The 13,978-nt window shown below is 36.8% G+C and overlaps 1 protein-coding gene across 11 annotated transcripts in view; it reads left to right on the forward strand.

Moving 5' to 3' along the window:
* The window catches only part of PLCB4 (phospholipase C beta 4), a 233,445-nt gene that overhangs the window by 186,075 nt on the left and 33,392 nt on the right, over nt 1-13,978 (forward strand). For all 11 annotated transcript variants that reach the window (XM_084513193.1, XM_084513192.1, XM_084513194.1 and 8 more), the window contains 6 exons: nt 52-103; nt 2,408-2,510; nt 4,785-4,949; nt 7,736-7,940; nt 12,868-12,956; nt 13,511-13,661. In XM_084513193.1, the coding sequence (XP_084369319.1) occupies nt 52-103; nt 2,408-2,510; nt 4,785-4,949; nt 7,736-7,940; nt 12,868-12,956; nt 13,511-13,661 (765 nt within the window). The remainder of the gene's footprint in view (nt 1-51; nt 104-2,407; nt 2,511-4,784; nt 4,950-7,735; nt 7,941-12,867; nt 12,957-13,510; nt 13,662-13,978) is intronic.

A 13,978-nucleotide genomic window follows, 5' to 3' on the forward strand; every position in this document is an offset into this window, starting at 1 on the left:
TCATGATCTGCATTATTCAGGAAGAAAGTAATTTTTTTTCTCTTTTGACAGATTTAGCAATGCAGTTGAATCAAGGAAAATTTGAATATAATGGATCATGCGGGTGAGTGATGTGATTTAAACTGTTGTCACTGTGTATCAGAATTCTTTACTATGGCTTTAATAAAATTTTGTCACTATTAATTATGTGTTACAAAAGAAAAATGGGTTGTTAAGTGAGGAGTAGAAATTAACAGAATTCAGGAAAATGAATATGCTTTTTACTGATGCCCAGTTTTTAAAGATGAGATAGAAGAATCTTTGTGTACAAATTATGAAGATGATCAGGAATACTATTCACAGTTACTTAAATCCATCTTCAGCTTCTGTTTTCAATATTTTTTTTTTCAAAAATATGACTGAGAATGAAGATTCATTGCAAGTTCACAGAATATCCAAATTTCCCTGTGTTTTTTTTTTTTGTCCTTGTTTTTTGGTTGGTTGGTTGGTTGATTGGGTTTGTTTTTTAGCCTGTACTTTGTGTGGAGAGCAGATTTCACAGAAAACAGTGTTTCATCTCTAAGTTTTTGCTCATTATTTTTGCATGAAAAGGGGTTCTCAAGCAATGTTGATAGATTTTTTTTTTGGATGCTGAGTGTATACCTTAATAGGATAGATTGATCTTTAATATCAATAGAAGGGAAAAAGTTTGAGGAATTGTAGGAAATGACAGTCCAGAAACACATTAAAGTCTGCAAGCTCATCCTGGAGAAGAAACAACTCTTTTACTCATGGAAGTCTTATTTAGAAGGAAAATCTGAGTAGATGGAACTTGGTAAAAATTCTTCTTCTGCAGAATGGTCAGCATAGTACTTCGCCTCTCCATACCTTATTTTCAAATGTGAACTCTTCCAATAAAGGCTGTTGGGTTTCTCAAAAGTGCGGTCTTTGGTCATGTCAGGAAAAAATAAAAATCCTTATGCCAGAGTATGGTTCCTTTTTTATTTGATTCACTAGCCTAGGAGAAGAGCAACTATGTACTTCTGGCAAATTCTCTGAGACAGGCTTCATTATCCACTAAATTTCTTGGTTCTTGTGTGAGTCTTCTGCTATTACAGTAATATAGTGGTAATAGATAGTAATATAGTGGTAATATTTTGTAAATGTGGTGCTGTTTCATCACAGAGAGAAAATACTCACGGCAATGAAAATAAAAAAATACATTTCCTTCAGTCTGTTATCCTTTTTTTTCTCTGATTTACAGTTTTCATGCTGGTGAAAGGAGAGCATGAATATTTTTTATTTCAGCAGGCCTGAAGTCTAGGCTTAGCATGTTTCAGATAGTTCCCTTCTGCCTGTAGTCTACTTTAAATCCGTAAAATATTATAAAATTGCACTCGTTTTTAATGTGAGAATAGTAAATAATATTACTTTCCTAAATGGAAACCGTGTTATGAAAAATAGGAGAAAATGCATTGAGAGTCTGTCTTTCAAAGTTTTTCTAGCATTTTTAAAATTATTCATGAATCCTGCATAGGCCTTTATAACATTGTCTACCTGTGATTGCTAGAGAGACTAGAGTGTGGATTTAAAAAATAAATAAAAAAATTAAAAAAAAAAAAACTAGCAACTGCTGTCTGTCAGGGCTACAGAATTAGCAAGATGACTCCAGTTACATGTTTTCTTCCACCAGTGGAACAAAATTCCTCTCATATAGCATAGCATTTTTGTGGCTCAGCTACTATTTTATTCTGATGGCAGAATCCTTGGCTTTTGATTCACCAGTGCACATATTAGCTTCATTGATATGTTGATCCAGTGTATAGTCCTCAGGGATGTATTGTAAGTGTTATTATGGTAGCACCTTTCGTGCTACTATAATTAACAATCTGTCAGTACTAACATCAGCTGTTTTCCCCAAGGTTTTATAACTGAGATGAAAAAATTAGCTTCAAGCTGAAATTTATTGTATGAGTCTTGACTCTCTGGAAGTATTTCATTTAAAATAAAAAATAAAAAAAAAATGTATGTTTCTGCATTTTTCTTTGTATTTTTCAAAAGCATTAAAGAAATAAAGTAAATGGGAGCATCTATTTTTTATTATATGATAACTCACTGTATTTTTAAAATGTGTTACTAAATTATTTTGAAATGTCCTTTATTACATTACATTTATTTTCCTCTTGAGATCCAGGATTGATTTAATCCCTCACTAGCTGGTAATTCAAAATTAAGAATAACATTTATCTCTGTTCTAGGTACGCAGTGTTATTTCCTCACACTTGCAGCTAGAATGAGTCTGTATTTCACAGCACTGTAGAAGAGTTTGTTGTTTGAAGCTAGAACATCCATTTCCATTTATTATGTAGTTAATACAAGTACAGTTTCCACAAAAGAATAACTTTCTTCTTCTTTTTCTTGAAATAAGCTATCTACTTAAGCCAGATTTCATGCGGCGACCAGATCGAACGTTTGACCCTTTCTCTGAAACTCCTGTAGATGGTGTAATTGCTGCAACATGTTCTGTACAGGTAAGACTGCTACAGACAAACTTCTGTCATCTCAGAACATCCAAAATCACATTTAAATGTGAATAGAAATAGGATAGCTGCAAAAACTTTTTGGGTTGTCTGTATGTCCTCAGATATTTTTTTTTTTGTAGTTGTTTGTTTGTTATTGTTGTTGTTTGATTGCAGGCTAAGACATCTGTGTTTACTTGATCTGAATTGAACATGATATAATTAGAAATGATTTGTTATTACACATTTTCACTGAACATTAAGCCCTCTCATGCTCTTCTTTACATCAGAAATGAGTAAATGAGTGGAGTTCATTTATGTGGATAGTATGAAACTGTACAAATCCTCACAAATTCCTCACTACAAGGCAAGGAGGAATATGGGCATATGTGGACAGGATATTTTCAAAATAAGTAGAGAAAAGTGGCTCTGTGAGAAAAGTGGCTGTGATTGAGGTCATTCCTTTAGAATCATCTATGACTAGCAAAGTCTGTAAATCTTCTGTTGTGGTTCCAAAACATAGCTAGGCATCGCATTTTGGTAATTGTTTGTAAATCCTATTTTCTGATTTGACACTTGACTCTCTTTGCTCAAATAACCTATGAGCAGCTTAACAGAAGTCTGGCTTTCAGTTGTCCCTTTTTGTGTGTAGCAGAGATCTCAAAACCTCTCTGAACAAGGATTCATTGTGCATTGTAGACAATTAAGTTTCATTTGCACCTCCAGAAGAATAAAAACTTAAAAATTAAAACAAAATTTAAAGGCAGCACAATCTTTCCAAGGAGGAAGTGGGATCTGGCGGTGAGAACACTGTGCTACAGAGCACTAGAGATGGTTCTTAGATCACTTATTTTGTCATGTGTTTTTCTTGAGTGACTAAAACTTGTGTATAATTCCATGCTTCTTCCTTGAACCGGTAAGAATGGAATAATAATGTCAACCAATTCATTCAAGATTTGTGGAGGAAAAATATAAAAGGTTTTGTTTGCAATGATTACTGTTTGGTGCCTACTCTGAGTTGGGGCTTTGCTGAAGAATGCTGTGCATATTTGACATGTGGGAAGATACAGTCCTTACAGAGGAGAATGTACAATCTTATTAAATAGAAAACATGCTCGGTGGATGTAAACAGCAGGAAGAGCACACAGGAGAGAGATAAAGAGATGGATCAGGGTTATACAAGGAGTCCATCTTCTGCTGCATAGTCTGTTGATTCTGAATTTTATTTGTACTGCAGTGATAGCTAAAAGCCCTGACAAAGAGCAGGACTTCCCTTGTAGATGCATACCATTATTTAAAAATAAAAAACTGTAAGAGTAGACCAAAGCCAGTGCTGGTGCCCCTCAACCACAAAATTTTTTAGATTTGTTATCCAGAGTGTTCCCTGGAAGAATGTTAGATCATGAAAAGAAAAGAATGTCTCAAATAAGCTTAGATCTGCAAAATTGCGTTTCAATGATTTTCTTCCCTCCTTGATCTTAGTAATGAAAACATTAGCTGTATTTTTAAGTAATAGATCATCTTGATGGAATAGAAATTTGCCCTGGAGTAATCACCTGCTGTGACTAGATTAATCTTGACTTGAAGTAAAATCACAGCAAATCTTTATCTGCATAGCAATACAGGGGAGTCATGCATGGTGTTTTGTTTGCTTGTTTGTTTGCTTTTTAAACATCATGCATTTTCCAGACAAAGAATATAGAATTAGATTGGCATGTGATTTCTATAAAACCTGCAGCAAAGAGAAAGAAGAGCAATACATTCCTTTTACAACTTCGTAAAGGAGACACATAATGGATTCTGAACAGAAAAGTTTAAAGCATATTTTGAGAGCAGTTGCAAAATACTAGTGTCCAATGTGCTTGTTTCATTCAGTATATTTTGTTAAAACTTTGAATGCCTCTGTAGACAGCAGCTAATTGGGCTCCTGTGTTATGACTTGTTTATAACTTTTAATACCATAACGTAGTGAGTGAAGTCATTTTTTGTTTGTCACATTTCACATTTGTAGAGCTTACTCTGTAAGCTCATATAAGAGAACTAAAATGAAAATTAAGGTTATATTTAAGGTCTTATCATAATTTTTCCAAGTAAGTGCAATTTTACCAGTAATTATACCATTTTCAGATGATTAAATAAATATCTGCTCTGTATAAAGCTTTTGTCGGAGTGCCTTGACTAACTAAAAAATTATCAGTATTTCCAGTATTCATATTGTGCTGTGTACATTATATTGTTGATATTCTCTGTACTGCTTTTCCTAACTCTTCTGTTATTATGTTGCAGGTAATATCTGGTCAGTTTTTATCAGACAAAAAAATTGGTACGTATGTAGAAGTGGATATGTATGGTTTACCCACGGACACAATACGTAAAGAATTTCGAACACGCATGGTGATGAACAATGGTCTGAACCCTGTTTACAATGAAGAATCATTTGTATTTCGAAAGGTAGGATATTTGGAAAGCATGGTTTGTCGTTGCCAGCCCTTTTGCACATGAGCATCCTTGCTCACTTGAGCTACCCTTCCCTGCTTCAGTCTGACTGCTCACATGAATAAGTGCTGCTCCCATGAAAAAGGGTTTGTAGGGTTCCTGTTTACTACAGTAAACAATCTAAAGCTGAAATAAGCTTTCAAGAGATTTTTTTTTTAATTTTGCATTGTTTTGCTTTTCTAATGGATAACCTCTGTAGCTGTCACATGATTTTTTGTTTCTGTTTGGCTTTTCCCTCCCCTTTGCTTCCTCTTCCCACTCGGAGGTAGCCACCTCCATCGTGGCCATGCCTGTGTTCAAGGTATGCAGTCTGCTCAGAATGAGCCCCCGCTGGTGGACACCATCATTCCTTGGAGATTTCTTCTTCCCTGCCCTGGCAGTGGCTGCTATCTTGCACTGTTCCTTCAGCCCAGAGGGCAGGTGAGATGCTGCATCCAAAGCTAAGGTCAATGTTATTACATGGAAAAGTTGGAAGGGTGCTGTGTTCCTCAGATGTGTTGCCAGCTCCCTCCTCCATGTGCATTATGTACCTTTTTTTTTCCTCAATAACAAAAAAAAAAAACAAACCTTTTTTTCTTAGTATGGGGGATTTAAAAAGAGAGATCAGCTGTTATTGCCCATGTTCAGTTTTTATCTCTCAGTCTTTATATATATGACACACACACACACACACATATATATATACTTTTTTTGTCAGCTGGAGTTTCATCCAGACTACATGTGTTAGCAGTGCTGTCTTTGAGAGTGTCTGTTTCGCTTACACCTGTTTTGTTGTCATGCAGAATTGTTGCTCTTTTATTCCAAAGTGACAGACTTTGCTGTGTGGTGATACCACTTTACTCTTGGGTATATGACACACGTCATCTGCTTTCTAAACAGTATAACTATTTTTAATAGAAATGTAATTAATGCAAGAGACTCTTCTGAACTCAGATATTTTCTGAAATGAATGTGAATTCAAGCGCTTTACCCTGTGTATGAGAAGACCCAGGGAAATTGCTTAAGTACGTGACAGGCAATCATGCTGCCCATGGCTTGCTGGCCATATGGCCAGCATCTGCTGCTTTCCAATTTGTCAAATCAAAAGGCCCATAAAATACAGGGTGCACTCAGCTTCACTGTAAAAGCAGGGAACCTGTATGTCATGACATTAATATGATGGCTGATGCTAATATTCCTTGGACTTTCTGCTCCACTCTGCAATAAACAATTACACGGTCATACGTACTCTCAAATAACTCATACTGTAAGTCAGCCAAGAGATTATTTTTCTTCATCCCAGGTCATTATTGTATCAAGTTCAGCACTGTAATCAAAACGGATATTGATGACCAAGGCAGATGAGTAGCGTGAGCACAGCAGGAACAGTTCTGGTTGAAGGAAATGAAAATGTGAGGTGCACAGTGTTAAATGTCATGAGGGTGGGAATGCCTTCAAGGACACCCTAGAACAAATGAACAGAGAGGGAACCGTAACCTTCTTAGTCCCCACTCCTGCTCCCTAGTCAGTCTCTGAGCCCATCAAGTAATGAAAGATGTACTCATCTGTGGCCTGTAAAGGAGAGATCTTACCTGACCTATTTGGGTTACAATGTTCTCCTTAAGCTGATGTTTAATCCTACACAGTTGTTCTCAGGTAACATGTTCAATTGTTTTTCTGTCATGTTTTGTTGTTTTTAATTAAAATAAAGCTTCAGTCATTCTAACCAAGTTCTGTGTTGTCGCTCTGTTGCGTAAGGGGAAATGTGGGTCAGTCCTGGTAGTAACCTGTGCTGTGAATGTGTAGTTATCACTCATCCTAAGCAATAGAGCAGGACATTTATGAATAGCTCAGGTGGGTACAGAAACCAAAAACATACTTTACTTTGTGGCTTCTAAGACTTAAAGTTAAATTGTTAGGGGGAAAGTCTAAGGCAGATGGTAGATGCAATTTACTTAGGTCTTTTGTACCATAAGCATCAATGAATAGAACTGGGTAGGGAAAGATTGGGAAAACCTTTCCCAGCACACAGTCACGTCAGACTGACACAGAGGCTACACATCTTGGTTAGTCTGTCTTCTCCTTGCTGCGCCACACACAGAGGCAGCATCTTTGTTCTTAGGAAGAAAGGGGATTTTTTGCTATTCTTTTGGTCACTCAAGGTGAGAGCTGACAGATGCAGATAGCTGGCAGCATCCCTGCCCACCATGCATACCTTTCATGTTTTGAGTACCCACTTCGGCTGGCAGCACACCATTTCAGCGGGTCTTTCACCCTGTCTTGTCCTCTGTCTGCTTCTCCACTCTGCAGAACCCATAGTTCAGCATGCATCCCCATCAGCTTGTGCTTGCATTCCTTCCATTCTTAATTGCCCTTTTGGATACATCCCAAATTCAGTCTTTGGGTCAGAATTCTCCCCAATTCAGTGCTATCTACTCTTCAATTGCCATGGTATCTGCCATTTCCCAAATAGTATTTACCTGCCTGTTATTGATGTCACCAGTAACGTAAAATAAATACACAAAATATTTGGCTAATGTAAGTGTAAGAATGTATAATTCTGAAATCACCTATTATTTATAGTGAAAAAAAAAATAGGAAAGGGAATCTGAAAGTATGAGGTTTGCAAAGACTGATGTTATCTTTCAGTGGTGAGTCTGTTTCTAGCATACAAAGTGAATGAGCAGATTGCTTCAAACATGGGAGGTGGGGAGGGTGCTACTGTATTAGTCATTAAATGTCTTCATTTTATGGCTTTCCAGGTTATTCTTCCTGATCTGGCTGTCCTGAGAATAGCAGTGTATGATGACAATAATAAGTTGATTGGTCAGAGGATCCTGCCTCTGGATGGTCTGCAAGCAGGTTACAGACACATTTCACTTCGGAATGAAGGCAACAAACCACTCTCCCTTCCAACAGTTTTCTGCAACATTGTGCTTAAAACATATGTGCCTGATGGTTTTGGAGGTGAGATAAACCTGTACTTCTGTGTACTGTAAATCTTGAGTGTTGTGGAAGTGCTGAAGTACTGTGGTGTCAGTATACCAGCCAGGAGTAGACATGCATTGCTGGAAAGATGAGTTTTTTAGAAACCAGGTTTCAGACCAAGTACATCGGTGTTAATGGTAATGAAATGTGTCCTGTTAAATTACAAAAAATTATGGGACATAAACTAATGCTAGAGTTTGTTTTCTGTTTGTTAATACAAGGAAGTGTTTTTTTTTTTGTTTGTTTGTTTGTTTGTTTTTTTGTTGTTGTTGTTGTTTTTTGTTTGTTTGTTTGTTTTTTTCTGATGTATAGGTTTGCAAGGGTGACATGTATTTAAGCTGTAGTGTTTATCCTATAGGTCTAGACATGTACTCTATCAAACAAAGCCACTTTTGTAGTCCTGAGAATATTGGTGTATTGTTGTTAAAAATGAACAGTGAAAAAATCAGTATCAGAAACCATTCTGCATTTTTCTTTCCCAAGTTTATATGTTTTTAGCATGTTGTAATTATATTTGGATTTTCAGGGAAGTTGTTTTTAATCTGAGCCATTTCCATGATCAGTTTGGCAGGGCCATCATCATTTATACTGAGCAGTGGCAAATTGCCATGTCTGGATATGGGCAAGCAGCTGAGAATAATCATTACACCACTTAAATCTGTGTAATGTGTAAGTTCACCCTCAGGGTGTACCTCTGGGAATTGTGTTCTTCACTGCACATGAAATTCACTTGTGTATTAGACAATATGTAAACCACTTAAAACTGCAAAATAGAAATTACATTAAATGTTTGTGCTCTGATTCTGCAGCAAAATGAAGTTCAACTTGAAGTTGATTGGTGAGACATTGTTGATAAAAAAACTTTTTGCTTTTTACAAAAACAATATCAAATCTGGTATCTATGCAAAGAATTATTGGTGGTTTTTCCATAGTACAAATTGGAGAAAGAGAGGATTTACCTAGTACAGTGAATAATGTATCTAAAAGACTGTTTGCTGTTATTTACCCAAACTTTAAAAAATAAACAGGGCTAGACTTCAATAACAGTAACTCCATGGAAGAAATATTTACAGAAGCATTTATATAGGTCACGTATGAAACCCTGACTGTTGCAAGTCAGCTGGAGTTTTGTCGTAGGTCTTGGAGCTCTGCCGTGTCTTTATGCAGCATATTTCATCAACAGTATTTAACTTCAGGGACTCTGAAGACAAATGTAAGCTTATGCTTAAGCTTGAGATTCTCAAGGCTGTAATTGGATCATGAATCTAAGGGACACATTTAAGTATGTGCTTTAATTTTTTTCTGAACTTAAGGACAGAAAAGTTGCCAGTAGATGACTCAGCTAAAACATTCCCTGAACTAGGGACATGCTTCTGATTTGGGATTGACTTTTTTTCTGAATGATACTACCCTTTTTCTAAGAGTAGAATTTAAACTTAGAGGAGTTTAGTATGGTTCAATTGGCTGAGTGTGCTGGTTGTGTAGTAAGAAAGTATTACTGTTTTTTAAGCACATTATGTAAATTCATAAATGAAAGAATTGTTTTTCATATATAATTTGAACAATTTGGTTTAGAATTTGCAAATTGTGTGCAGCTCAGTACTGGTTGACCTACTGCATTGTCACGATTACTACAGGTGGTTTATCTGGCAGACTTGAGGACTTAAAAAATATTACAAACCCTAAGTATAATTATAATTACAGTAAAGTGCTGCTAGAATGAGACAACTGGGTGTCATGTCTTGGTGTAGTGTTGGGAAAAACAGGCTCCATATTAATATGAACTAAATGAGTTCACTTATTCTTCTCTCCCTTCCCCAGATAGTTTTGATGTGCCTCATCTATTTTTCTCATCGATATAGAGCAGGCTGATGAACAACTGTGAAATAACTTTTGACACTCATGTGGAATCATTAATATTCTCCTTGCATGTGTTTTTAAGTACCTATCATCTGCAGTGCACCTTTTATTGTTTTATGAGCTATCATTAGGATCTCCATGGTTGTTTTTGCAAACCTGTAGGAAAGTATAGCTTGATTCAATAGCTGCCTGCTTTCTTTTTATTTTTTAACTTGTATGAATAGGATTTAAAAACTTGTACTGAATAATAACTCATCATTAATCTATTATAGTCCTTAAAAGATGCATAATTTTATTTTTTGTACAGTTTACTTATTTGTGTGTGTGGTTTATCTGCATCAGCTACTCTGTCCAAATAAAACAAAACACTGGTGCAAATTAATGTAAATGAAGGAGCATTCTCGAAATATATATTATTCTTCTATAATATATTATTCTTCTATAATATTCTTCTGTAGTAGAAATGTGTACGTCACTAATTATGGCTGCTTAGGTTAGTGGTTAGAGTCCTCTGTAATGTACTCTTCCCATGATTTTCTCCCTTCTATATTTAATAGGGATTCTTTTATAGAATGCTATTCCCTACACCCACTTTACCTCACTGAGGAAAGAGAAACGTAAGCAAAGGACAAATGACAGTGTGAAAAGCAGTGATGAGTCACATCCCACTTGTAGAAATGCTGAGCCGTTGGTGTAGTGCTCATATGGTTTGTAATACAATTCACAAAGGTCTCACTCTCCCAAACATGTTAGTCATTTTTACTTTGAAGCTGATGATAATCAGCTATTTTCAAGTGACACATCGTGTTAGCAGGGTAGTCCTGGGTTTTCATTGAAGAATAAGTGCCAAGGACAAAAAGACATGGTTACTAAGGCAAGAGGCAAACACTCAGTTCTAAGCTACCTTTGATATGGTTCTAAGGCCATGGGTACAGCTGAAAATAAATTCTTTGTTTTTGTGCATATAAACTACAGTTTCAGATGACATAGTTGGGTCACCAGTTACTGGAGGGAACTTTATTTGGGAAAATAAAGAGAGCCATCAAGACTAATGCTGCCTATTTAATACAACTTTTGTGGGAATGGCAGCCCAGACTACGCTATTTTCCTTGAGAAATGCATCCAGTGACTTCAAGGGAGCTCACAGACAACTTGGGTTGAAAAAGAGATTATATAGTGCAGCCCCCAATTGGAACAAGATAGAAACTTCCTCCTGAAGCTTTTGATGGGTTGGATGTTTATTGCAGACATAGTCAGTGGGTTGCCTTTTCTGTCTCACATTGTTGTAAGCTAATTTGGAAAATGGCCAAAAATATGACATGTAACATGGACAACATTCAAATAATGAAAACTGTGAGTGTCAGAACTGTCATTGCAGAAATAATTGTCTAGTATGCTAGTGAGTCCATTTAAAATGTAAGGGTACAAAAACATTTATCTTTTACGTGTAAGCAGCTGAAAATAGGGCTCTGCAGCACTCTGTAAAGAGGAAAAAAAAAGATTCCTTGCAAGTGAGTCACCTTCCTTGGTCTCCCTAATGGTCATGACAAAAAGCCTGAGTTAATTAAATGACAATATTTTGTAATGAATGATGAGTCAGGCTGCAGCAGTTAAACTTCGTTTCCTAAGTTACTGCTCTGACAAGAGAGGCTTATTAACTGAGACCAGTGACCCTTTTGTCCATAACACTGAAGTTAAAGTGTCAGAAGGATCATCAAAACAGATCGCTGCTGTGGTCTCTGAATGTGTTCTTATTGTAGATAGTGAACCAGTTTAATCTGTAAAATCATTTCTTGCTGTGGAGGGCCTCCTTTGTCATTTGTGAATTCTTTGACTGTTTTGAAATTAGTCATGGAAAAAGATTATTCAGTATGCAGGTAAAGATTTGTGTGTCTTTGTCTTCCTGCAGACCTATGCTTACACCTTTATCACTGTATATGGAAAAAGCATTCTTTAATCTGTATGGTTGAACTTACACAGTGCAATTCTTAATATTAGCTTTATATATGTATATTTCTGTCACACTCCAGCAGGGTGGGTGGGCTGAACACATAACATGTTGACCCCTACTCCTGGCCCAAATTTTGGTGTCATGCCATTTGTGCGCTGACTTCAGCGACAGCGTCCAATTTTATTGGGAACAGCTAATATTGTGGTTCAGGTAGTTGGTGTGCCAATGGCCAAAATGATCACGGCACTGTGCTCTGTAGGCTCATTCACACAGCAGGTTGGAAGAAACGATGCCAGCACCCACTACAGCTTTTACTCTGGCTTAAAGTGCTGGAGAAACCAACCTCAGTTCTTCACTGTCTACTGGGGAGCAGAGGGTAGAAAAGGGTTACTGAATAGGAGGAAACAGGGAGATCATTACTTTTTCCTGGAGCTTGTCTTTAATACTAACCCCTTTAACAGAAGAACCTGAGAATGTCCAGTACTAAGTAGAGCTACAATACCGCTAGCAGTACTGTGGCATGGGCCAGATTCAAATATTGCTCATTAGCGGTTCACAGAACAGCCATTTCACAGCCTCCTGTGTTGCAAGCGTGGAGCATCACAAAGGCGAGTGAGACTGGATTTGTCTGATCACTTTAACCACCCAAATGAAATTGCAGTTTAGCTTTGTGTTTGAACTAGTAGATATAATGGAGCATCTTCTACAACTCCCTGCAATCCCAAGTCAGTCAGCACTCAAATAACCAAGGGGCAAAGTTGTTAGCAGTGTGTCACGCAGGACATCTGATTCTGGTGTCAAATTCTACTGACATCAGCCGTGAGGAACTTAAAGTAACTATGCTCTGCTCTCCAAAATAAACCACCTGGATTAATATCACTCCCTTGGCACTTCATAAACTGATTCATGTTCCTGATGTGTTCAGGTGCTCTGGTGATGAGTGCTTTCAGTCCAGGCAAATTCACTGTAGAAAGCTGGGGTGTTGTTGCAAGCCATGGTTGATATAACAGTGGTAAAATGAAGGTCTTATAAAAGATGATTTTTTAAATGCCTCTGAAGATGATAAAAAGTTGATTATTTTTTTTTTTCTTACAGATATTGTGGATGCTTTGTCAGATCCAAAGAAATTTTTGTCTATAACAGAAAAAAGAGCGGACCAAATGAGAGCTATGGGCATTGAAACCGTAAGTAGAACTTAATGACAAACACAGCCCATTTATGTTCATATTATGAAGGGATTTTTTATAATAGAGGATGTAGAATGTAGGTTGTGAAAAGATCACCATCAGCTGGTCAGTTGTCTGTGAGTTCAGTTGTTTGATTTTTGGATTGCTGCTTTTTTTGTGTTTTGTTTGTTTTTTGCTTATAAGTAAACTGGACCTTCTCCCATGGATGCATATTACCTTACCATTTATCATCTGCAAATATAAGCCTCTTTGGCCTGCTCTGAATAACACTGGCCTGTGCTAACAGACACTGAAATACTGTTCACTGTCTAACTTTCCACAGGCCATGATAACACATCCTAAGGAAATGAAAATTTTGAAAAGTGAGAAAAGAGCTATAGCCATTTAAAATAGATTACAAATACTTTATTGAGTATAGTGTTATTTGAAAATATGTTGCAACGTTCCTAATTGTGTATAAACTAAACAAGTTCAGAAATCTCCTATACCCCAACTCTTGTACTACAGGTAAAACAGCAATTAATTTATTACAATGTGCATGTTTCTTCCAGAGTGATATAGCTGATGTACCAAATGACACGTCAAAGAATGATAGAAAAGGAAAAGCCAATAATGCCAAAGCAAATGTGACTCCTCAGAGTAGCTCTGAGCTTCGACCAAGTACCACAGCAGGCTTTGGATCTGGGACTGATGCTAAGAAAGGTAAACAAAAATCATGGGCCTCTCCATCAGCTCTGATGTGGTTCAGAAAGTCACAGAGTACTTAATACTCATTTTTGGTTTTGCAGGTCTATTTATTCTTACCCTTTAGAAAATAACTTCTGCTATTGGTAGTGGTCTTTGTCTATTTGCAAATAAATTTCATGTATTACCAAAAAGGCTGCATGAAACCAATACAGCTTTATTTTACTTAGTGACCTCTTTGTATAGCTGTATGCCCACTGCTAATAGGAGCAACCTATGTGACTCTGGAAGAAGTTTACCAAAGATTTACCGGAACCACACCAATAGGAACGACT

The sequence above is a fragment of the Aythya ferina genome, assembly GCF_964211825.1.
Source record: "Aythya ferina genome assembly, chromosome: 3".
Lineage (NCBI taxonomy): Eukaryota > Metazoa > Chordata > Aves > Anseriformes > Anatidae > Aythya > Aythya ferina.